Below are 25,680 nucleotides of genomic sequence, written 5' to 3' on the forward strand. Positions count from 1 at the left end.
GAGGCAGAAGAGCAACCGGACTCCCAGCACCGGCGGAGAGAGCAATAGGACCCACCCGCCGCCCTCTTTCTGTGAGACGGCAAAGAGAGAGCGTATCCCGCTTTCCTTTCCACCGAGAAGGGAAGTTCGGGTTTGTTGTGCGCAGCGCTTTGGCAGTGGAAAGTTGGGGCCATGCCGCGCTTGTTAGTCTGGGAGCTGCGATCCCCTTTAAGCGTGGGATCTTACTTCTGAGTAGACGCGCGTACGGTCGGGTTGCGCAGTTCCCGGCGTGTTGTCTGACTGGGGGAAAGCTACGCCCACTTGGCTACTTCTCTGCTCCCGGGATTTGCCACGTGCAGGAGGACTTCACGCTGCGCTTGATGAAGTTGGTGGAATTCTTTCTCGCAAGGTGTAGCGATGACCGATCTGTAGGTGGCTTTTCCGTTTAGAGGACGGGGTGTATCCTAGTGTCTGGCAGGCTGCTATCTTGAAACTTCCATGCTTAGAGGCGTTAAAACGGTTGGGTGCCGGGTGTTGTGGGCAGCAGTAGGGGATGGTATCTGGTTGGTTACGGTGGAAAATAGGACACTGGAACTAAAATGGATTTCTGATCTGATCCTGGGGGAGGTAGTGTTGCCCCTTATTTAATGATTAATTCAAATATATGTTCTGAACAAGCGGAAGAAGTAATGTTTAATTTTTCTTATTTTTTTTTATAACTGATGGATGTGTTTTATTTCATGACTCCCCATGATGATCAACTTTTTTTTTGCTCTGGTTAAACGACTCTAGAATAATTGTTGTCCTCTATTTTTGTTCATCTTAAAATTGCGAAAAGAGTGTACTAAAGTTCAAATTGTTTGGTATGCATGCACAGCCGAGCACTGCTGCTATGTTTTTATGGACTGAAGGTAGAAGATTCCAGCATTGTTCCTCTTAACGCTGTTTAGCCATCACTTCATCCTAATAAGGGTGGCTAAAGCGGTACATGGGTGGCACCCATTCACCACTTCATTTGGAGGAGTAGACTTCTTTAAAGTTCTCCTTTTATGAATGATGGTGGCTAGTGTGTTGGGCTAGAATCTGGCAGATCCAAGTTCAAATCCTCACTTGGTCATGAAGCTCATTGGAGGGCTTTTGGCAGTCACTCACCCTAATCTACCTCACAGAGTTATGAGAATAAAACTGAGGAAGAAAGAACCAGCTTCCCGCTGGAAGGATGGGCTCTGTAGTTTAGAGCAGTGGTGTTCCATGGCTCTTATTTACCATCAACCAAAAGAGCCACATGGCTCCTCTGTCTCTGGTGTGCCACTCCACCAAACACCCACGCACAATAATATAATTGTTAATATTAAATATATAGCTATAACCTTGCTGATTATTGAAGTATCTCTGAGCATGTAGGCTTGTCAGCTGTTGAACCTTAATCAGTCCATGTGTATCTACAGTGAGAAGACAGGCTTTCCAGTCTGCTTTCCCACCCCTTCCTCAGTATGAGGCACAGTAGCTCATGTGAGAGAATGAGATTGCTAAGGAACCCAAGGGGAGTAAGCTGGCGGTGGAGAAAAGGAGTAAAATCAGCAGCACTCCACTGTGGTAAGCTTGCTGTTCTCCTGATGGCTGCCTGGATCCTGAGATGAGAGTGCAGAGGAAAGTTTGTGGGTATTAGATGGACCCTTACATTCATTCTTGGCCCACAGCTCAGAGAAGCTTGCTGCTTACCTGTCCTCCATTCCCTGAAGGGTTCAGGTGACAACCATAATCCTTATCAGGCAAATGGGCCTTGCCCACTTTGTTGGAACATGTGGCAAGTGCCACACTGGGAAATAGTTTCAAGTGGCTACTCTTGGTGAGCAGGTTTGGGTCTAGTAGCACTTTAAAGACCAACACAAGTTTCCAGGGTATACATTTTTAAGAGTCAGGCTCCCTCTGTCAAACACAATATCTTACTAAGGGAGCTTGACTCTTGAAAACATACTTTAGAACCTCTTGTTGATCTTTAAGATGCTAGTGGACTCAAACCTTGCACATTGGGGAATGGTGTTCCATAGCATGTAAAAGAGCCATGTGTTACTCCCAAGCTATTGAGTTAGTATCACTGGTTCTTGTGTAGGTTTAGAATTTTGCTATTTTGTTTTGTGGAGGTCCTGCTTTTTCTGAGCAATGGAAGCATTGCAGTTTTGCAGTGAGTGCCTTTATTTTTTTAACTTTCTAATTAGCATAAAGATTTTGCAAGCAAGTTTGATAAATGTTTGTAGAACTAGCAAATTCTGCCTCGCTCATCTGAACAGGGCCTTCTGCAGGTGTCACCTTGCACACGGGCGAAATCAACAGCGTCATGTGCACATGCATTCTCTGTGGTGGCCCCTACCTTATGGAATATGAAGAGGTCAGAAAAGCTCCCACTCTCCTGGCTTTCCTCAAGCTATGCAAAACTGAATTCAAGAGGGTGGTTTACTCAGGTAGGAGGGCTGTACTATAAGGAAGCAGTCTCAAAGACATGCATCAGTAAAGACATAGGGGCTATATAGCCCTTACTACTATGTACTGTCAGTTGCTATTAAGTATGATCGTAATGGGTAGCTTCTGTGTTATTTAATTTGGCACAGTCTTAGAATTGTTTTTGCTCTGTTACAGCATTTCTTCAACTCTGTATTGGATTTCTGCTGGCTTTAAAGCTTTGCAAATGTGTCCTATTACATTATTTATTGAAATGTCTTTGAAACTGACTGTACTGACTCACACTGTGTAATCTGTCTTGAGCCTCAGTGAGAAAGGTGGACTATAAATGAATAAATTAAAAAACCCAAAGATTTGACCTGCTTTTTCCTTTGATGTTACCTTGACTTTCTATTAGAACTTAAGTCTAAGTCTCCTGTAAGTAGCACTGAATGGCTGCTTACTGTATGTACTCAGTGTGCTGAACTTACCAATTTGAAAAGGGCTAAGAATCAATGTGCAGGCACACAACATGTTTTAAAGCCTTTTTAAAAAGGTGTCTGTGCCAGTGTGCTGACATTGATCTTGAAGAGTTTATACCCATCCCTGAAGAGAGCTGTTGTGCATTGCATGGATGCATGCACTGTTGCTGTGCAGACCAATGGAGGAAGGATATACCATGGAGGAAGAATGGCTTATTTGGGTGCTGTTGGGTGGCTGCAGTTTATATAGTATGTGTGGACATTTGTTGATTTTTTCCAACTCCGACCCCACCTCTGCATAATTAATAGCTTGAGGTGTCACAGCTCCATCTAGTTGAGTACTCTGTTTTTGCAGTTGTCAGATAAATACAACTAGGAAAGCTTAAAAGCAAGATATGAGAACAGCATTTCCATTTTTGTCCTCAGCATCTAGTATTGAGGGGGTATACACTTAATTATTATGATTGATAGAAGGGACTCCAGTAGATAAGAGGATTGTTGTGTATTGCACTGTTGCCGTACAGACCAGTGGATGTTGTTTGGGTGGATGGAGCTGAGGCAGTGTGATGCAGAAATGGTTTGGCAGACAGGATAAGATGGACTTGCTGTCAAGTAACTGGCACTAATAAGGCTTTTTGCCAATTGCTGGCTCTGAAGAATGTTATGTTAGTTTCTCTGGCTAAATATTTTTTTCTAGGCAGCTGAGTTATAATGGATGGGCCCAGTTGGCCTTTATGGGCTGTACTTCTTCCTGTTGTCACTTAGGTATGATTTTAATTAAGCTTCCTTCCTTTCCTGATTCATAGGTTCTGTCTTCAGCAGTCGGAGGCCCATGTGGGCAGAACAGTCTAGTGCCTCGGGGAAGTAGATGAAGTGTGTGTGTAGTACGTGTCTGCCTAAACTGAGATATTTCATGCATCTGACCTATATGGTCTTCTTGGTGTTAATCTGTGTGTGATTATGCCTTGTCCACAAACCAGATAGGAATGAGCAAAATATCCTTAGTGTGTTATTGCCATTTGATTACCTCTTCTGCAATCTTCTGTCAGGAAGCAGGCGGAAGGGAGTTTAGCGGCTGTCATGTGTGGAGACTGAGTGGCGGTTTTGCTAATAAATAATTTATAATTCTGTTTTATAGGATGGACTAAGGCTGAGAAATGATACAGAGTTGCCCAGTGGCTTTCTGACTGGTCAGGGGTCTGGAATGTAGAACAATCCAACAGTGAACCCATTAGATTATTCTGACTGGAAATCTGAGGTTTATTACATCTCATATTTACGCTCACTGTGTATATCTGTTATATATTACTGTATAAGAGTTGCTTAATTACTTGGGTTTCATGTCGCTTTGTGAGAACTGTGCAAGATTGTGCCAGGATTGTGAGCCACAAAACAAACAGTTCTGTGGCTACATGAGGTCAGTTTCTGTCTGCCAAGCTAAAAAATCTCAGGGCCAAACTCGCAGCTGGCATCATGCCCCAGAATTTACAGTAGTTGGATGCCAAGTGGAAAGTTTTGTCTGAAAGCCCTTCAAGGTGGCTGTGGTATTCTCTGCAAAATACTAGGGAAGGGCTAGATATTGGAACCATAATGTCCCACTAACACATTTTGAGGCTGGGTTATAGCTCTGAGATGCTAAAGTACTTGCTCATTGTTTACAAAATACTTGACATCTGTTATGCGTACTTAAAGGGAAGAGATTCTTAGGCAGCTTGCTTATGCTAGTGCCTGTACTTTTAGTTGTCAGCATTTTCCATTGCATACTGGTATTTATGGTAATTATAATATAGTCAGAAGGGCTGGAAAGAATGAGTACTTTATTGCCTTCTGACCACTGTTATTTTGCTTAGTTAGCTTGTTTTTAAGCCAACTTCATTAATTGGCAATTTTGGATGTATACAACTAGTGATTTATCTAATTTCCCATCCTCCAATGTTAATGTTTGTGGCATCCCTGGCTGGTAATATTTAGCTTGTCTGCAACAAGTAATGTTCCTTCTTGTCAAACCCAGCCATGATGCAGAGCTTTGATGGAAGAGGAAGGCTCATCTTGTAATTTGTTTTTTGTACTTACACGCATGGCTGCTGGTGGCCTGTACAGTATGTTCAGAGGGTAATTTGTAGCCTCTATCAATGTACCTGCAGGTGAAGGCAAGTTTACCTTTTGCTCTGCTCAAACTGATGAGACATTTTAGATCTCAAGAATACTCTAAGCCAGCCTTTCATTGTGAAGCAAGGCAGTCACATTCCTATCATTTTTTCCTCTCTCTTAGCCAGGGCTGTCTGCACTCTATGCTAAATAAAATAAATCAAATTAATGTAAAGGTAATCAAAATTTTACACAAAGAAAACCTGATTACTGGACTGTATGCTGTGCAAATTAAGCAGACGTCACATACTTAGATTTGTTTATTTTTATAACTTATTCTGCTTCTGCTAGTCATGGGGAACGTTAGATTGCCATCATTATGTCTCTCCCCTTTGGCTCACTTTAGGTCTTCTGAGATTACACTAAGCGTTGGTCTCACATTTTCAACAGCTAATTTGGCTAGAAAAATTGAATTTTAAAATTGAGAATCTTGGGATGCTGAATTCTGTGTTTTCAAAGTCCTATAATTGTATAGACTCAGTCTCAAAGAGTCAAACTAGATGTGATGCTGGGGAATCTTTGAGCTATATGGATATCTATTTGTTTCTCCCCAGCAGAGCAAGCAGCAGCTCTGGGTACTGACTGAAGTTGAAAAAATAGCATGAGGAAAGAGTAATCCCTTGTATTCCTGCCACTGCCATATGCACTTAAAAAGAAAAACATGGGGGGATTTGTTCATTGATCTCCTAGTGCTGATACTAAGAGGAAACATTTTGATTATCAGCAAAAAAAAAGACATGAAACTTAAAGTGACTTCTAAAAATGTTAAGGAAATACTATTCGTGAATAAAAGTTGAAAAGCTTATATTATCAGGAGTATGAAGTTAGTGAGATGTCTGGCATTGATTTTTATTGCACTATAGTTTTAGAAGTGTGTTTCTGCTTTGTGTGTTGTGATAGAAAAGTAGTTATTATTCAGTATAAATAGTTGTGGTTAGGAAGGAGGATAAAAATAGTTTTGCCATTGCAGAGTGTAGCCAGGAGCTGAACTTAAGCAATATTTGGAATGTAAATCAAGCTAGCAGGAAATTCCAAGTTAAAAGTGGCATTTTGTCCTTACTTAACACATGTATATGAACTTGTTACCTTTTTTAGATAATAAGAGTTACATTATTTGTAGATTTTGAATAGTTAGAACCATAGTTAAAGACCCCTCACATCTTTATATGCAGAAGATGCCAAGTTCAGTCCCTAGTATCTTCCAGTACAGATCCTTAATACCAGAGAGAGAAAAAAAAATCTGTTAAAGAGTTTGGAGAGTCACTGCAGGGAAGGATATTGAAATGTCAGGCTCATGCTTCTGTATACCTGCCGGCAAACATCTGGAATCTGAATCCATTCAGAGTGCCTGTGATCTCTGCAACTTGGTCATAGGATATTGCTTGCCCATGCCTGCATCATATTGGTGAGATCACAGTTGACTTGTGCTTGCAGCATTGCTGTAGCGAGCTTGGGCGTAGGATTGTTATTATAGTGGTATCATGTATCCGTCTTGATGAGTAATAAGATGTCATACTTCTCCATATAATTGTTCAGAATGGGTGAATGGAACAAATTGTAGATTGGGGCACATTGTAAGTGTATGGCTTAGTTAATACTTCTGTATCAGAATTGTGTTGTCAGTTTGTTTGTGTGATTGAATTAAGATTTGTGCATGTAACATTAGATCTTTCCACAAGTTTTGTAGGCTGCTGGAGGGGGAGAAGACATGAAGCCCAATCCAGTGTTCTTCATATAAAATAAAATGTGCCTTCATGTCATAGAGTACTTTTGGTTGGCTCTGTGGAGTCTGTATACAAAATCTAAAGCTAAGTAATAATAACAAATTAATAAAAATAGTAAGTGGTGAAATGAGTAGCATCATTAAATCTACCGAACTAGCATTGTTCATGAGCATTGTGTGCTGGAAGCATTTTTTAAATACCTAGAGTTGATTTTTTTTCTCCACAACCAAAAATAAATGAATTAGGTATACATTTATATCTTTGTATTTTCAAATATTATTATGATCTGCAGGGTGGCCCATCTTTGGGCTGGATTTGATAGCCAAGCATTGTTTCTAACATCCATTGGGAAGGCAGTGGTGGTGGGCTATTCTTGTGCCACAGTTTCCCAGTCATTGTCCGTTGAATTGTTGGAAGGGTCACGTTGTCAGGACATTACACTACAAAACCCTGGCCACATAAGTGTTAATGTCAAAGGCTACTCCTGGGCCACTCTACTCATTGATCCCTTCTATGGCTGTGTGTTCAGTGCCAGCCTGGGGCAATACTGTCCCTCAGATGGTTTGTGTGGGTCAGAGGGAGGATTATAGATCACTTTGTCTGGCCAACGTGTGTAAAAAATCAGAACGAACCATGTTAGAATGGTCAGCGAATAGTTGATCTGATCATTGATAAATCAGTGGCATAATTATTATGACTGGGGATCAAGACATGGATCTGAATCTACAAGCGTTCAGGCATCCTTACATAAGACACGAATGCTACATTCCAGTCCATACTGCAGCCTGACACTGTTTTGAAAAACACGTTCCTGGTGTTAAAAATGTTTTATCCCTGTGGCTAAATATACTAGAAAATTTCTCTGCCAGAAATTTCCAGTTGTTGAAAATACTAGGCTGCGAGCCTGCCTTAACCATGGTTAAGACAGCAGAGAATTTTTCCTAAGAGCATCTTTGTTGCCTAAAAATGCTTAGAATTGTAGTAGTTCTTTGCTTTTCTTTCTGAGACTCAAGGCAGATTGCAAAGTATAAAAAACAATTCAATCAGTCAGCAAAGACCTCAAATAAACAATGCAGTAGGGTTAGGATTACAAAGCTAGAGCCTTTTGCCTAGGGTCAGTTTTCTCTTTTGAGTCTTCCATTGAGCTAGACGGCACCTTTTCTGGGCTTGTCTGCATCAGATAAACTAGCTATTATTCTTTGATGGCTAAAATTCTATTACATAAAATTGCCTGCTTCTGCTTTTTCTTCTGCCCTCCTTACTTCCTTTGTCCTACAGATATCCTCTGGAACACCTCCTAGATCAAGAATGGCCAGAACTTTCTGAGTTTCGCTGACAAAGTGGGCAGGTCACAGGCCAAGAGGTAGAAATTAATGTCAACAAAATGGAGGCTGAAAGGACATGGCAACATCTCACAATGGGGTGTTCAGGATAAAATGGGAAAGGGGTTATCATGTACACTGCTCTGAGCTGCTTGGGAGAAGGGTGAGATAACAATGCACTGGGTAATGTATACAGTGGTTCTAAAATGGGAGGTTTTTAGCATGGGGTATGTGTGTGACAAAAAGCATATTTGTCTGCTTATCAGTTAAGAATGTTCTCCTGGGAGAACATGGTGTAACAAGTGCAAAATTTCGCACCATGCATACATGCATGTTTATCTTTTACAATTCCTGCCCCTTATCTTCTTAAGAAGTTTCCTTATTTCAAAAGGATTTTTCTTTTGATTTTCCTAGACAAAAACTTTTAGGAATTCCTGCAATTTGTCCTTCATGGTTTAATCTCAGTTAAATAAAGTAATTTGAGAGTAATTTCTTTCAAACTTTTGCATTTGTTTTTAAAGTCCAGAAGGAAAGAGGGGACCCCACCCCCAACCCATAATGTTGAACATTAAGATGTAAACACCTGCCTTATGTCACTACAATATACACTTGCATCTGTATATTTACTATTTAAATCCATTGCAAGGTGGAACATAAGCAGCTTTGCAAGTCAAATGGGTTGAAATGTGAGGTATGGTACTTTTTACAAGAACATGTATTTGAGCAAACCTGCATTAAAACTACTGACAGGCAGCTGATTGATTCTTTTCTGCATCCCTGCCCCCAGGTTTAAAAGATCAGTATAAAGTAAATGTCTAGCGGTTTCTGTTGCTCCGTACAGTTTTAATTGGTAATCCTATACTTTCTTCAAAATATGATTACATACCATGGCCATTTTCACACTACGAACCTGCTTCTGTAACACTGCGAAACGTCTCGCAAAATATGAGGAAGATAGCGTCGTCTTGCAAGAGTTTTGCGCGATGTCGCGCAAAACTCTCGCAAGAAGATGCTATCTTCTGCGTTTTTTGCGCGACATTTTGCAGCGTTATGGAAGTAGGTTAGTGTGAAAACGGCCCATGTTAGTGCAGCAGAAGCACATATCTAGATTGTGTGAAGCATGCAAAGATTTTAGAGTCCATGGATGTGCCTTTACTTTGAATAATTGAGCATGAAGTGTTGTATTGGAAATAGCCTTAAAACCATTTTTACATCCTCTGCCTCTGACTGAATTACCTATGTTCAAAATGTTGTGCAAAGATCATCTTAGCTTTTTCGCTATTACTTGAGATGTTTACTAATGTTTTTTTAGCAGATTCATTGATGCCAGCTAGCTCTGTGCAATGGCAAGGACTACAGATTGCAGCCCTGTTCCCTCAGAATACCTCTGCTCACTGTACAAACTCTATTGTGAAGCAAGGTGCCACTATAATACTGGAGCAGCTGTTCAAAGGAAGCAGAAGGACTTTTCTTCTGTGCAATTTAAAATTGTTCTTGAAATTGTAACCTCAAAATGTGAAAATGAGTGCATATATTGAACTGGGATGACGTATGTAAATAGGCAGAATTCTGCTTTGATATGTATTGGTGCACTCACCACGTGAGCTGCATTACAAACACGTTCATTTTGTACAGAAGGGCTCCAGGAAAACGTTACTTTTCATATGTTAAAAGGTACATGCTTTCTACTACAATTTGCCTTGAGTCCTTGTGAGAAAGGTGGACTATAAATGAAAAAAGAATACTTCTGTTCAAATAAGCTCTTTGTTTTTAAGAGGTAATATGGCACCTAAATATTTAGGGTTTTCCTAATATGTTTGCTAGGTATAAAATATTGTGTTATGTCAGTTGTATGTAGTTGCTGTTATAATTCATGAGAGAGAGAGTATGATGTTCTGTGAAATAAGCTCATGGCTGAGGTAGAGGTGAACAAGGGGCTTCCTACTTAATACTCTTAGTCACTATAGTATACTGTGGCAATCTGATTTTGCTTCTGCTGCTGTTGTGCAAGTGGCTTTTAGGAATCACTTAATCTTTCTCATCCACTGGTTCTCTACTTTCGTTCTTGTTGACTGCATCCAGGCATGTCAAAACTCTATTTGTGAAAGGCACCAACGTTTGCCATATTAGCACACGCCCTCCCTCCTCCCCTCACATGTGAAAATTGGTTGGAAGCATCCTGATTAGGAGTGTGTGTTCCAGGGACGGGAACTGGTAAAAAAGCTGGATTTATGCTGATCTGGCATAATCTCGCTATGCTGGTTCCTCAGAACAAACCCCGGATCCAACTTGGGCAGCTGGACTCTGCTGGGCTGAATTATCCAGCTGTAGGTAGCTGCTGCAGCAGAGCCCATCAGCTCTGAGTGAGAGGGCAGTTGTGTAAATGGAGCCAAGCTCTGTGCTGTTGCAAGAGAGTGGTGCAATGCTTACAGTGCAAAGGAGGAGGAAGCAGGCAGGGTGGATTTCCCATCCCATTCTGTCCCTCCCCGTTCCCACAGTCCAAAAGTCCCCTTCAAGATGTTGCCTCTGGCAGTGGCCACCTTTTAAACTCCATGGCTCAAGAAGCCGCCCCCCCAAAAAGGGATTCTTGGGATTCTCAGGTTTGTCATTGGTTTCTTGCTGTAGTTTGGTTCTGTTGGGCTTTGTTGGTTTAAAGCTTTCAAGGGAGTTAATGTTGAACCAGAGAATGCCAAGCGGGGGGAGGACAAGCTGAAAACAATGTAGAGTGGCTGGGGGCAGCTTGTTCAGGGGCCCATAGAATTGGACACCAAGGTCTAGTCCTCCTGAAATTTGGGAGTTCTTTAGTGGACAGTCAGGAGTAAGTTCCCTGCAAATTTGGTGGAGTTTATTTTAAAAATGCCCCTCTCTCCAGCCCACGTGACATTTTTTTCCTATAGGAAAAAAATCTCAGTTCAGAGAATCTTACCCTGATTTCAGGGATACCAGATTTTTTTTATCCCTGAAACCCATACCTGGATTACCTGGATTTTTTTTTTTTTTGCCGCATGTCCCTAGTCCTTCATTTGCCTGGGTACCTGCATTTGAACATCATGGAAGACTGGGATTTGATTCAAGGCTTTTCAAACCAATTGTGGTCTGTTCATAAAGGAAGAGGAGAGATTGTGAGCACAACAAATAACATTCCATCTGAATGAAAGTAAAGATCTATCCATATCCTTCTATCACAGTCTGTCTGTGATTCTATAGGAGAATACAAAGTTCAACCATTGCTCATGGTTGAACTTTGAGAATGTTCATCAGTTTGAGGCTGAGCAGTTGTCCCAGCTGGCACACTTACTCTTACAATAGCAATATGGAATGGATCAGTGCTTCTGGAGATTTGCTGCTTTATTTTGCCTTTCCCTGTCCTAAATGCTGGAGAACAGCTGGTGTAAAGGATGATATTTCTGGGTTAAAAGCTTGGGATTTTCCAGCCCTGCTTTATGGTATGATAAAGCTACTGGAGGGATAGTTCTGCCTGCCTCCAGTTTAAAAACCATATTGCTATGTTGAGGGGCAAGAGGGCTAATGCCATTTGAGATCAGCGGAAATCTTTTAAGAATATTTCTAAGTTCATCCTTTTCTTATATTATGAAGAGAGTTTTCATCAGTTTGAGTTCCTTCTTTTAAAAATCAGGGGCTTCTATTACATTGTCAGGTACAGGATTAAGTGACACAACTAATTCTATTGACAGTCATATGGATTGTATTATAAGAATTTCATTAGGGAATTGCTGTGAAGAAAATTTATCCTGCTAGGTTTACTGATTAAAGTATAAGTATTTGGCAGGTCTCAAAACTGAAATTAACTGGAATGAATTATTTGAAGATTGCCTAAAGTATCTCTACTGAAATAATTGGAGCTACCTGTTAGTCATATCCTAAAGTGATTTACTAAACAGTTCCTTTAATGTATTGCATTGTGTAAAAATTGTGTTGGGTATCCTTGCCATTATGATCCCCATGGGAAGAGTCAGTATAGAGTTTTGCCTCAACCTGAAACATCTAGGCTGCTTCCCCCCCCTCCCCCTCTTGTGCTGCAGGTATTTAAAACTTGGGTATGGCTGGCCTCTTGACTCATGGCTCTTAGTCTGTGGATCACACCTGTTGGTCAGATGGATTAACCAGGTGGACATCAACCCAGTTTGGTTTTTCTTCTGTTTGTTTATAAAATAATAATAATAAAGTACTGTCAAGTCACAACTGACTTTTGATGAGCTTTTATGAGGTTTATACCATGTTGTATTTAAACTTGTTTAGGAGTGTTTTTTGTAGGCCACTTTGAGTCCCTATTGGAGAGCAAATTTGGATAAAAGTATGTATTAAACAAAGAAATACAGAGAAGGAAGCTGTAATTATGAGTACATAGATTTCATAACCAACAGCATAATCCTAAACAGAGTTGTGCACTTGTAAGTTCATTTACTTTAATGTGTTTATAAAGATATGAGTCTGCTTAGGATTGCATTTGTAAGAAGAGTTTCATGTTTCTTATGTGATATAGATATCTAGCTTCTAAAAAATTTAATCAAAAGTAAGATTAGATTCCACCCCCCCCCCCAGGGGAAAAAGAGAGGATCATCTTATTTGCATACTGGATATAACTATAACTTGTAATATTTTTAGGTGTATAGCATTTTTAAGGGGATCTTCTTACATTCAGGGTTGTATTCCTTGTGAGTAAATACAGTATTTAGGTATGTTTATATGGTCTGTGATTTCATAAAATCAAATCTCATAGGACAAAGGTCAGGGAATAGAAGGCTCTGAATGTTACTGTAGAGTTTTAGAAGCTACAGTATGAGATCCTTTGTGTATATGGATCCAGAGGAGTTAGCTGTGTTAGTCTGTAGTAGCAAAATCGAAAAGAGTCCAGTAGCATCTTTAAGACTAATCAACTTTACTGTAGCATAAGCTTTCGAGAATCACAGTTCTCTTCGTCAGATGCGTCTGACGAAGAGAACTGTGATTCTCGAAAGCTCTTATGCTATAGTAAAGTTGGTTAGTCTTAAAGGTGCTACTGGACTCTTTTAGATTTTGTGTATATGAAGGCAGTTCTGTAAAACTGGTGTTTTGTTAGCCTTAATTGTAATAACACTTATGCTTGTATCCATCTGCTTTCTTATCCTATCCCTTATTAGGGAAACTGTTATTTTTTCAGCAATACCTATATAGGCTATCCCTTTCTCATCCTGCTGATTGTTTAATATCTGATTTTTATGTAAAGGGTTTCATATCTTTTTTGGCTACTCAGAATAACTTTTCTCTTTGGGATGTTGATATTTTGCTAAGATGAGGCCCACTCATCTAGAACATGAAGGAACTGCAAAGCTTTGAAGTGTATCAGTACTGAATGCGTGATTACCCTATAAATCTAAACCAATTTCATTGTTATGGCCTCAGCTTAAAGAGTAGTAGTTTTGTGCAGGTGTTTATTCTTAAGGGTTTTCCATTCTTTTCATCAGTAATTGCCAGGCACTTGTTTAAAGATTAAATTTATAGTATAGATATGACCATGGAGAAAGAACTGGATTTCCCCCCTTACTTTGTCTTACTTTTTATATTTTGAACAGATGATTTGCAAGTGACACTTCAGCCAAGTTTCTCCAGCTTTTTGCAACAAGATGTTTACTACAAATTCTTCAAACTGGGTTACTTTTGAAGATGACTCCCTTTTCCAGTCTCCTCGGAAGGCAGGTGGAAATCATAATGCCTGCAGAGCAAATGGGCTTAATCTCATTCTGCCTAACATACATGACTCAAGTCAGTCCTCTTCCTCCAGTAACACTTCTCTGTCTTCTCCTGTAGTGGATTATTACGTTACTCCTGGACCTCCTAGTAACTCTCCACTATGCACACCTACTAAAGACTATCCAGTGAGCCCTTGCTTTCCCAAATCAGGAATTCACCTTCTTTATTCTATTCCAGAGTTTAATCTCCCAATAGCTGAGTCATCCTCTCAAAAACTACCTGGCACATCTTGGACTGAGCACAGTTCAAATACCCCTGTTCCTAAGTCAATGGATTGTTCAAATGCAGTTCAACAAGAAATCTCAAATAAGCTGGAAGATTCTACAGAATCACGAATGTTCTCCCATTACATTCAGAACGATTGTGTTTTTTCTAGTCCATTTTGGTCAGAAGATCTGCCTGGTGTGTCTTCATCCAACTCTGATGTGCACAGAAAGGATATAAACTTTGAAAAGAATATTTGTTGTCCCAAAGAAAAGGAAACATCTGATCAGAAAATTCTCAATCAGGGATCTTTTCACTACATTTGTAAGAGGCTTGAGCATTTGCAAACTAATACTTCAGACTGTGAAAAAATGCTGACAGCTATGCCATGTATGTATAGTGGAGATGGCTCCTCCTCATTCATTCCACAGAGTCTCTTCAGGAATCAAAGAAAAGATGGGTGGCCTTTCATGCTGAGGATTCCTGAAAAGAAGAATATGATGTCATCGAGGCAGTGGGGACCTATATATCTTAGGGTTTTACGTGGAGGAATCCTACAAATGTACTATGAGAAGGGACTTGAGAAACCTTTCAAAGAATTCCAGCTACAGCCATTTTGCAGACTTTCAGACCCCAAGTTGGAGAATTGCAGCATCTCTGGGAAAATCCATACAGTAAAGATAGAGCATGTATCATACATAGAGAAAAAGAAATATCATCCGAGAGCTGAAGTGGTCCATGAACCAGAGATAGAACAGATGTTGAAGCTGGGAACAGTTGATTATGATGACTTCACTGATTTCCTGGAAACAGTAGATGAAGAGTTAATGAAGCTTCCTGTCCTATCAAAGTCTAAGAGATATTATGAAGACCAAGAAATAATTCTGGAAATAGTTGACAACTTTTGGGGGAGGATCACTAGAGCAGAAGGGAAACTAGTTGAAAATGCTGTTACCACTCATATTTATTGTTTGAGTTTTGTGAATGGAAACTCAGAGTGCTTCTTGACATTGAATGACTTGGAGCTCCAAAAGAGGGATGAACGTTACTTTGAGAGGGACACAGAGAAAAAATGGATTGACATTCTTGACTATGATTTCCATAGATGTGTAAAACAAGAAGAGTTTGAACATTCAAGGATTATTAAATTTATGCCCCCAGAAGGCTGCAGAGTAGAGCTGATGCGTTTCAGAACACAGTATAATGAACCTTATCTTCCATTTTCTGTCAAAGCCTTGGTGGTGGTCCAGGGAGCATATGTTGAACTTCAGGCTTTCATAAACATGTCCCCAGCTGGTTTGGCTTCAGTTCATTCACACTCCGTGAAACACCACTGTGAAAGTATTATGGTACACTTTCCTGTTCCTCCACAATGGATCAAAAGTCTTTGGACTATGAACCTCCAAAGGCAAAAGTCACTGAAAGCAAAAATGAACAGAAGAGCATGTCTTGGCTCTCTCACAGAGACTGAATCTGACTCTGGCATACAAATCTCTGTTGGAACAGCCAAATATGAAAGTGCCTATAGAGCTGTCGTGTGGAAGATTGACAGACTTCCAGATAAAAACTCAAGTAAATATTATTCTATAAATAATTGTTTTAAATGATATAGAGTGTTGTGAAAAGAGGCATCCTAGAGATACCAAGTGAAGATACAGTGGAGGAGTGATCAGAATACATTGTGATACTAGATGTCTGGGGACAAGCACCCCAAGCGCCCCGGACTTGCCACAGACCCCTTACCTGAGGACCAATAGCACCCTGGCTGCAGGCACAGAGAGGCCAGGGGAGGTGACTCAGCTCCGGCCAGCAGAGAGTGAGGGGGGAAAGGAGCCAGCCGGGGAGGCCTGCCAGGAGCATGCTGCCCATCCAAGCCCCAAAGGGCAAGAAGCACGCATGCCTTCCTGGGGTACTGAGACCAGGACAGATAGGCTAGAAGCCCCTGCCCAAGCCCTAGGGGGAACCAGCAGCAACCTCCACCCTGAGGAACTAGCTAGAACCCAGGAGGCCAGGGCAGCACCTCGTGAGCAGAGGCAGAAGTGGCCAAGCCTCATCACCTGGAAAGGCCCTGCCTGCCCCATCCTGCAGGAAAGGATAAGAGAGCAGGGAATAAAGGGAGGAGGAACACCTGAGTGTATCACCAGCTGGGTTACATCTAGCCCCATCCTGCAAGAAAGACTAGAACAGGGAGAGACTGGGATGAGAAAGGAAACACCTGAGGGCATACCCAGCTGGAGAGCATCAGGGATAGGGCAGAGCCTGGGAGGAAGGGAGGGGGAAGTTGGGAGAAGCCCTATAAAGGGAGGCTCAGGAGGGAGCTCATGGTGGGTTGTGTAGGTGTGTGGTAGAGTTTGGGAGAGTGAGAGAGAGAAGCTGGAAGACGTAGGAGTGAGAGAGATGAAGAACAGGAGGAAGAGCAAACCCAGAGGAGGCGAGGAGGGCGGAGGCTTTGGAAGGCGAGGAGAAAGGGGAGGCAGCCAGGACTCTGTCAGGTTGAGCAGGCCTGCAAGTGGACTGAGAGGGAGTGAGGGTGATGCATACTCCCCTCCTTCCACAGAGCAAGAACCTGCACTGTCCCTGATGGCTTCCTTGAACCAAGGTCAGGCGTGCATAGTGGCGCCCATGGTAGAACCTGACACTAGATTTGAATATACTTTGGTCATTCTGCATATAGTTGCTCTGACATGTTGGAATGGGAAGGATAATTTTTCCAGATCTCACACTCCTGTGCTCTAGAAACATCCTTGTCTTAATACATCAACCTGGTGAACGAACTTCACTAGATGCTATGTTAAAAGGAAATGCTATGTTAAAGGAAAGGGCCTATTAAGCTTGCTTTGTACATCTCACTTTGAGTGAATGTGGCCTTTCTGATAGGTATATCTATGTCAGAAGACCATTGACTGTTTTATTTATATTCTGGTCAAAAGATTCCCTTCTTTCTCCTCCATTATTAATGATGGGTGAGGAACTTGCACAGTAAGAATCTAGAAATTGTCCTGGAGTCTGTATTCTCTTTCCATCGGGGACTTGCATATAGATTTGACATCCTATTTCCAGATGTCAGGTGCACTTAGGAATGCAAAGGTCTGCAAAAAGTGGATGATGAATATATCAGCTTGCAGGAAGTAATGATGAGGTTCTTGGAAGCAGAAATAAAGAGTTGGTTTTCTCCCTACTGTTTTTTTCTTTTATTTTTTAGGAAGGGTGACCAGATGCAAGTACATGGCAACCCATGCTTGCTGTCATGCTTTATAACTTGGGTTTTTTATATAATGCGCTAAAAGTAATACAGTGCCCAGAAAAGGTATATTTTGCATTTGCATTTAATTTGGCTGTTTAATTCTGCTTTTGTTAATCATGGAGAACAGGCAAAGAGCTATGCATAGCAATGAACCCCCTGATATTTTTAGGATGCTGTGCTCTATACTTAATGCTTTCTCAACTGTATTGCCAAAGCATGGAATTTCATTTGCCTGGTTATATTTGCCACATTCTCTAGTTTCCCATTTTTAATCCACGTTTAGTAATCAAGAACTTTAAATTAGGACTTTGTTTTTATCATAGCCTTGTGAATTACCAAGTATCAGTGGTATAGCCAATAACAGTGGAAGCTATTTCCCGTTAACTGCAGAAAATAACATGCATGCAGATTTTGGCACAATATATATTCCTGAGAAGTCTATCTTGTAGTATCGTAAAGATCAATCACTTTATCATATTATGACATTTTTCAAGATGGAAGCCTATTTCTGTTGTTGTCTGGAAACTGGGTGAGTTGCATTTTGTAAAGTTATATCTAATTCTGAACACTGGTTCCTGGAATATGGATTAAAAATCCACATAATGGGACTAGGGACAAATCGGAGATTTTTCTAGAAACTCAAGGACAAGAAAGCTGAAGGCTTGGAGAGGCAGCTAAAGGTAATAGAAAAGGTAGTTGTACGGGAGAGGAAGAGGGAAACAGGAAAAGGGAAGAAGCTACAGAAGGTGGTTGTGAGGGAGAGGGATATAATAGGGAGATGAGGTGCCCCCATGAAGCCTTGCAGATCTCCATTTTGTGTGTATAACAAAAGCTGCTACAGTTCAGTTAATTGATTTTATTTAAGAAGTCATTTCATAATAAGTACATGGTCATGTGTTGTGGGATTCATTGTTTATTTTGTTGCAGAGTAACACAGCTAGCCTTCTAAAAATAGGTGCCTTTTCCAAATAAAGAACAAGTTTCTAACTTTCTGTATAAAGAGCCAATTCCCTATGTCCCACAAAATCTCCAAAGGACAAGTACAAAGTGGTGGAATTCTTAGTAGTTTCTTCAGTTTGTGGATAAGTTATTTATTTATTTATTACTTTCGACTTTTATTCTGCCCTCCCCACACAGACAGGCTGAGGGCGGATTACATCCAGTAAAAAATATTTATAATAAAACTTACACCTTAAAACAGTTTAAAATCAACAACAGCACAGCAATACCATATACGTTTTAAAATGTACAAGATAGCAGCAATCAGCTAATCAGAGGCAATCAATCTGCCACTTAAAATTCCTACTTAAAAACTGGATGGTGGATGCCTCTAGTACACTTCCTTATCCATGTGAACAGACCTTCAGATCTTGTGAATAACATTTCAGTGCCAAATGCAAGACCTCCCCTCTAGATTTTGAAGATTTGCTTTAAAATATATAGCTGGTTTGGTGACAAACCTCTGCCTTGTTGCCTTCATAGTCTACAGCAGAATTGGGCTTAACAGTTAGGCTAAGAATGATATTTGCACCTTCTTAGATACACCTGATCTTTGTTTGAGACCTTTTGTCTTGATTCATAGGATGATTTGAAGGTTGGAGATGGTCCTTTAGTCCCTTTGAACTTTCAAATATAGGGCCCTGGCTGTGTGATATATTTGTGTGGAAAGTCTACTCCTGTCTTGCCTACTTTAGATGGAGACTTTAAAATTCTAATTCTCCCAGATATAAGAAATGCAATTGCTGTTCATCTTCATGGCTTCTGTGCAATCCCTCATTAGGATTGCGCACAGGCAGGCCAGCCACAGCAAAGATTTGTAGAGCTTTCTAGCGGACTAGGAGCACCTCTCCTCCCTTTGATGCATTCTTGCTAAAACTATTACATGACCAGAGGAGGAGTGCTGTTTTCTAAGTTCTCTTTTTGCCACCATGGAGAGAGGCTCTCCATTGCTCTCCACCATTTCCTCACCTCATCCTTGAGGCTGAAGAGACTTATTTCTCTTAAAAGTTTTGTTTTACCATCAATAGTCATTCTAGTAAAGAAAAAAACTGCATTAAAGAATAAAGTTTCTGTTTTTCCCTTCATCATTATGGCACAAGAGGAATCTCTTCAAGATTGTGCTGGCTGTGCCTTTAAACTGACCCTAAAAATGTCCATTTTCATTTGAGATGAGATATCCTGTCACACTTTGGTACTCCTCTTCCCATTATCCTAGAAGGCAGGAATTAGATTGCTTTTTCTGCCCCTGATGGAGAGGTAAGTTCCCACCCTTCTTAGTTATTTTTCTGCTTCCTTAGTGAAGGCACAGATTCTTCGAGCTCTGTTGGGATGCTGGTTTCTCACAGAATGGCAAGATTGTGTGCATCTTTCCTTTTTGTGTGTGAAACCTTCTTTATCTTTGTGTGTGTGTGTGTGTGTGTTTAAAGTTCTGTCTGCTAATCACTTGTTTCCCCCACTGTTTGGCTTTGTAGCTGAAGAAGAGCTGTTTGTGTTGTCCTCTCTGTCTTGCCCCTTCTGCCCCCCCCCCATCCCCTCTTAGCAGATTATGTCTTCAGTTGACTCAGCTGCTGAAATCTCAGATGAGGCGGCTCCCTAGGCAGCAAAGCAGGAGGGCCCCGTATAATCACTTGCCACAACCCTTTACCAAGGTAGAGCTCCAGGGTGGATCCATTAACTGAAATGCTGCAAACCAGCAAGGGAGATGAGCACATTGGCGTGCAAATCCCAGCTTTATATTGAGTGCAGCAGGGAAATCCCAACTCACTAGAACAGGCCTCTGTGGCCAGGGAAACCACTCCTGGAGGGGTGGGCAGGAAGCCTCATCTCCTGTGGAGGGATCTCAAGTAGAAAATGAACCAATTTGCATCCCTCCCTCCTTCCGATCTTGGTTGGAGGAATTTGTTAACACTCAAGTGTAGAAACAGGAATAAACTGGTCTAAGCAGACCTCCAGGAAAGAGGCACAATGAGGATAGTCAGCAAGCTCCCCTGCTCCCCCCCACCCAAAAGGTGTGCCACTCTGACTACAGGAATACTAGGCACCAGCAAAGATACCGCCTGCCCCACCAAAGCAGCACACAAGGAACTGCCCTCTGCTTCAAGAAGATGCACTGTCTCTCCCTCATACAAATCAGAGGAATGATTGTCACTCACAGATTCTTAGATCTCTGATAACTAATCTGATAGAATAACCAGAGGATGAAGCTCCTCACCAGTGCCAGCAGTCTAAAAGGCTGTTTACACAGGAGGAGTTACTCCCCACTACTCTACAAGGCTCTCACAATTCTACAGCTTCATCTCCCTAAAATATAACCACCTGAGGAGGAGGAGGAAGGGGCCTCTGAAGCTTTGTGTAATCCCAGGGAGCTAGGATGTGCCTTTTTCCTTTCCCAGGTTTTTAAAGCAGGAAATCGAGGAGAGGGCCTCTCCTGCAGATCAGCGCTCGCATGTGGGACAAGCTAAAGAATGTATGCCTTCTCTCCCAAATTATCTAACCTCCTAAAAGATTCAACAGTGGATGTGTCTGTTGCTAGCCTGGCATCTAGAATAGCACTCCCCAACGGAAGAGAGGGCAAACTAAAGGATGTCACTGCCAAGAGGAATGAAGTGGTTCTGTACAAATTGCATGAGGCCATGGCTGTCTATCAGAGCAGTAGCTGAAAATTACTTTATGGTCAGGCATCTATAATTTGGCTCTGAAAACTACTCAAGAGTTCCTGGACTTGAACAAGGAGGTTTTAGTTTACTCTAAAAGGCTGGAGAGAGCAGCTTTTATGACTGATGTCAGCCTGGACTCCATGAAATCCTCAGGAAGGGCTATGACATCCAATGTGGTGGTGTGTAGGCACCTGTGGCTGAAGTCCTGGGCAGTGGATACACTTTCTAAATCGAATGTGACCATATGGCTATTCCTTGGAGGCAAGCGGTTTGAGGACAGCCTGGATGACATCCTCATAGAATCATAGTCTCTCAACAGGGCAGACCATTCTTATCTCCAGAAAGGGCACAGAAGATCATGAAGGAAGTAAAAACAGTTCAGATGGTAAAGAAAATGGACCTCATGAAATTAGCCCAATTAACAGGGCTCAATGATTGCACTGATTGATTCTGTGCCATGGGCCAGGGCCCACACTTGAGAATTATAGAGGCTGATATCTTATCAAAGACATACTGCCCTTCAACAATCAGACTGAACATACCCAGCCCATTGAAGAAGAATTTGACTTGATGGATGATCAACAACAGTCTCTCCAGAGGAAAGCCACTTAACTGGTCAACAGACATATAGATGCAAGCCTGATAGGTTGTGGAACCTATTGCCCTCTGAGATGTGCACAGTCATATTCCAAAATGGAATCCAGACACAGCATAAACTTTCTGGAGTTGAGTAATCCGCCTAGCCCTACAGCATTTTCAAAAGGAAATGAATGTCTGCATAAGAACAGACAACAGCGCAGCCAAAGCACATATAAATGAACAAGGAGTGACAAAATTGAGATCACTACAGGAAAGCATCACACATAATGATGTGGGCCGAAACCCACATAACCACCATAACAGCAGAACACATTCAGGGATCTCTAAACATACAGGCAGACTGTCTAAGCAGAAGCCAGCTAGACCCAGGAGTGTGGGTACTAAACCTAGACCTATTTCAACAGATAGTGACTTTGGTCACCCACAAGTAGACCTGTTCGCATTAAGGGAGAACACCAAGGTAGCAAGTAGCTTCTGGTGGCAATCGCTTCAGCAAGAAGACTATTTGAATTCTGGCTGGGGATTGTAAGAGAGCTGCCTGCTGTTTCTGCCTCAAATTTACCCTGAAAGCATGATCTGACACAGCCTTCTCAGAATAGCTCTTGCTTAAAGGCTTTACTTTGTGCCAGCCTGATTAAAGGCACCTGCCCCCTTGCTTCAAAATGGGAGAAGCCTGGAGGTGAGGTGTGACATAGCCCTCAGATCCCAGGCTGAAAGGCCTGAGAGGTCGTAACTTCACCATTTCAGGCAGAAGCTCTCTTTAATAGGATACCTTTTTAAAATGAACATTGTTGTAAAATATTTTGTTGTATACACACAGTTTATCTTCAGTCATACAGTGAGGATCCTTGTGCTTTGTTGGCAGCTGCTGTCAAAAGCTATGATTTTTCAATCTGCGCAGCCAATCAGATCTCCAGTGGCCAGTTAAGAAGCCCTGCTGGGCAAAAGCCCCATCTGGCCCCACCGTCTGAAAACACTTGGCAGGGGCTTGGAAATGTGCCAGCACCAGACTACTGATCTATGGCTTATATTTTAAGAAACTTTTGCCTCTTATTTCTAAATGCTTATAGCTAATTTTACCATTTAGGTGGCGACAAACGTTTTTAGATTGTTTAATTTTATCAATCTTTACAGAATCATCAAAATTTAAGTTAAGCAAAAGTTAAGCAGTAAGATCATTATGTACTTTCTTATTTACGCCAAACCTGGGGAAAATATATAATAGTCTTAGTTTTTTGGGGTTCCACGGAATTTTCTAGCTGCAATGCCGGATTCATTAGTGAAGGTAATATTTGAAGTCTCAGTGTCTAAGTAATGGGAGTTAATGGTTCTAGATGACTTTTCTACTGGATTTTTTTCTGTTAGTGCTTGCAAATAATGTTGCCTCAATCCACTTTCTTGGCAGCCAGTCCTCAGCTTCGTGGACTAGTAAACAAACTGTACTGCAAAAATCTGCTCTAATGCATTTTTGGGCGCACATCAGATGGCTGTCACTTGCTTTAAAATATTAGTAAGTCTCATGAGGTTTAATTAATTTAAATCTGTGTCTCGAGTTAAAAACTAAGTATGCTTTTATCTTCAGATGATGATATTCTCTCCTGTGCAAGAGAAAAAGGGAAATACCTTTTCTGAGGTAGTATTTTCTACTTTTTGTATTAAAATTGTAATTACTAAATGTCATCCTCATCAGTGTCATAAATGATGGATTATAAAATACACACACCCCCTGGATCCAAACTACGTTGCATTCAAATTCATGTATTCAAGACTCAGAGACTAGAGAGGGGCAATTTGAAGTTAGGGATGTGAGACTTTGTAGTTAACATTTCTATTAGATTAAAAACAATTGCATCCTTCTGCCAGAAGATTTAGACAGTGCATTTTCCCCTCCCTCTCCTCAGTTCTGGGGTAGGTTATACTGGCAGAAGGCTGACTGACTCAAGATCACCAAAGGAGTTACATGTCAGTAGTCCAATGCTGTAAACACTACATCACAATGGTTCCCTACCCACCCCTTCATCTACACTCCAGTGAGTCTAGTCCTGAAACCTTTTCATTACAAGCAGCAGCAGTTGGGGATTCAATGGCCTGTGATGGTGTGTAATGTATAGTTAATTTAATCTCTGACAAATAGGTTGGCTGGCTGTGTGCTAGAATGGGCGGGGCGCTTGTGCTGCCATAGTGAATGATCTCATGTGGTGCATACTTCAGTGTGTGAATGTGAATTATAAAACGGTTTCCAGTCTTCAAGTTATAAAGACCAGTTTTGAAACTATGGAGCAAATGTCTTTGTAAGATTCCATTTACCTTGGAATGGTGCTTTTTTAGCCTCAACAGGCAGTCAGCCCTCTCATTTGTTTAGGGACCCCACATATGATGGGATTGCTTTTTTAAAAAAATTAAACTTTTCTATAACATTTCTTCTTCTCTCTCCCCCTCCCCACAAAGGTCCAGATCATCCACACAGTTTGTTTTACAAACTAGAACTTGGGTCTGATCAGGAAATCCCTTCAGACTGGTATCCCTTTGCCACAGTGCAGTTTGTTGTGCCTGATGCATGTGCTTCTGGAACTGAAGTGAAATCTCTGGGCATTGAGAGTGACATTCAACCCCAGAAACATGTGGTTCAGAAAACATGTTACAATTGCCAGGTAATGTTTTCTTCCTGTTTGTGTGTATTTTGGGTGTTGCAAACAAGCATGACTAACTAAATTCCTTTGGTTTTATACAACAGGTTGAAATTGAGAAGAAGTGGATTAGGCTTGATGGAGAAGATCCTGATAAGGCTGGGAGCTGTCAAATACAGTAGAAAGGTTTGGAGAGAAGATGACTCAGATGCGCTGTTAGGGCTTGTTACCTATGTCAGTATGGAAAACGCCAGTATATTAAAGAAAAACTGTTGCTAACAAGAGAAACTGAAATGTATCAAGACAACAGAATCTTTCAATTCATGATGTTGGATAGTATGTACTGCTGGAAGTTTTTATTCCTAACACATAAGTAGCCCTCTGTAAAAGTAGTATTGTAAATTGATCTTCATACTATCTTGAAAACTAATGGAACAGGATATGAATTTTTTGTATATCGACTGTACAGCACATGGTGTTAAAACATCAAAATATTTCAGCTTTTGGGTATGTTCTGGAAAGGTAAATTATAGATTTGAAATTATTTATCATTTATTCACGTAATATTATATATTCTTTCCCCCTGTGTCAGCAAATAGCAGAAGCCCCAAATATACTTTTAAGGATTGTTTAGCAATAAGCTTATAACATTTTTAATTGCTCAATGAGTTGGATCATTTTGTAGCTTTGGGATGGTTCAAATATGTTTTCCTCCAAAAAAGAATATCCATGCGGAAAATGTTATGCTAGAGTGCAAAAACAATGTTGCTTTTTCCCGGAGTAGTTCATTTGGCAACAACTGGCAGGCGGCAGAGTCCTTGCTTGGATCTTTTTCCTGTGAAATCCACACATCTTGCACTTCACTGAAACACCGTCCTCACACATCTTCCCTCTTAAACTAGCATAAGTTGCCCAGCAGTGCTCCTTGGTGGTCTTAGAACCAGCACAAGTTGTATGGAAATGCTCTTCCTTTGGCCTCTCATTTGTATTTGCAGACAAAACTGCTTGCAAGTTCACTATGCCTGAGCTTCAGCTAAAAAAACCCCAAAAATCTGGGGGGAGTAAAAACTCTTGTTCTGCACAGATGAGGCAAAGTTTTCATTTTGGAACAGGAAGGAGTTTTTTTAAATAGGTTGCTGGATTTTATGACCTATTTTGGATCCATCAAGAACATATGTTGCATTTGGAACAAAACTGTCCTGAATCTGTAGTTAGAGAGTTGCAAGATCCTGAGAACCCCAGATAAATCTGGAACACGAGATGTTCCTTACTGCTGCCAGCTGAACTAGAGTTTGTTTTGGGGGGTGGTCAGATCTCTTTGCCCTCTTGAGGTGAGGGCATTTTTTTTTCATGCCTGTGCTATATGCTCTGGAAGCCAGAGAATTGTCTGTCTCTATGTTTAATTTGTTTTGGTGGCCTTCTTTACTGCAGCTGCTCTAGATGTTTATATTTGTTGTAAGTAAGTCTTTTTGGAATAAAACTATAACACTTCATCTCGCTCTAA

At 41.1% G+C, this 25,680-nt stretch overlaps 1 protein-coding gene across 1 annotated transcript; it reads left to right on the plus strand.

Annotated features, from left to right (window-relative positions):
- Positions 1 to 25,680, plus strand: STON1 (stonin 1). Its single transcript, XM_054985856.1, has 4 exons — positions 1 to 407; positions 13,668 to 15,621; positions 23,998 to 24,200; positions 24,284 to 25,680. The coding sequence occupies exons 2-4, from the start codon at positions 13,719 to 13,721 to the stop codon at positions 24,356 to 24,358; spliced, it is 2,181 nt and encodes a 726-aa protein (XP_054841831.1). The 5' UTR covers positions 1 to 407; positions 13,668 to 13,718; the 3' UTR covers positions 24,359 to 25,680.

This window comes from Eublepharis macularius, chromosome 1 (genome assembly GCF_028583425.1).
Source record: "Eublepharis macularius isolate TG4126 chromosome 1, MPM_Emac_v1.0, whole genome shotgun sequence".
Lineage (NCBI taxonomy): Eukaryota > Metazoa > Chordata > Lepidosauria > Squamata > Eublepharidae > Eublepharis > Eublepharis macularius.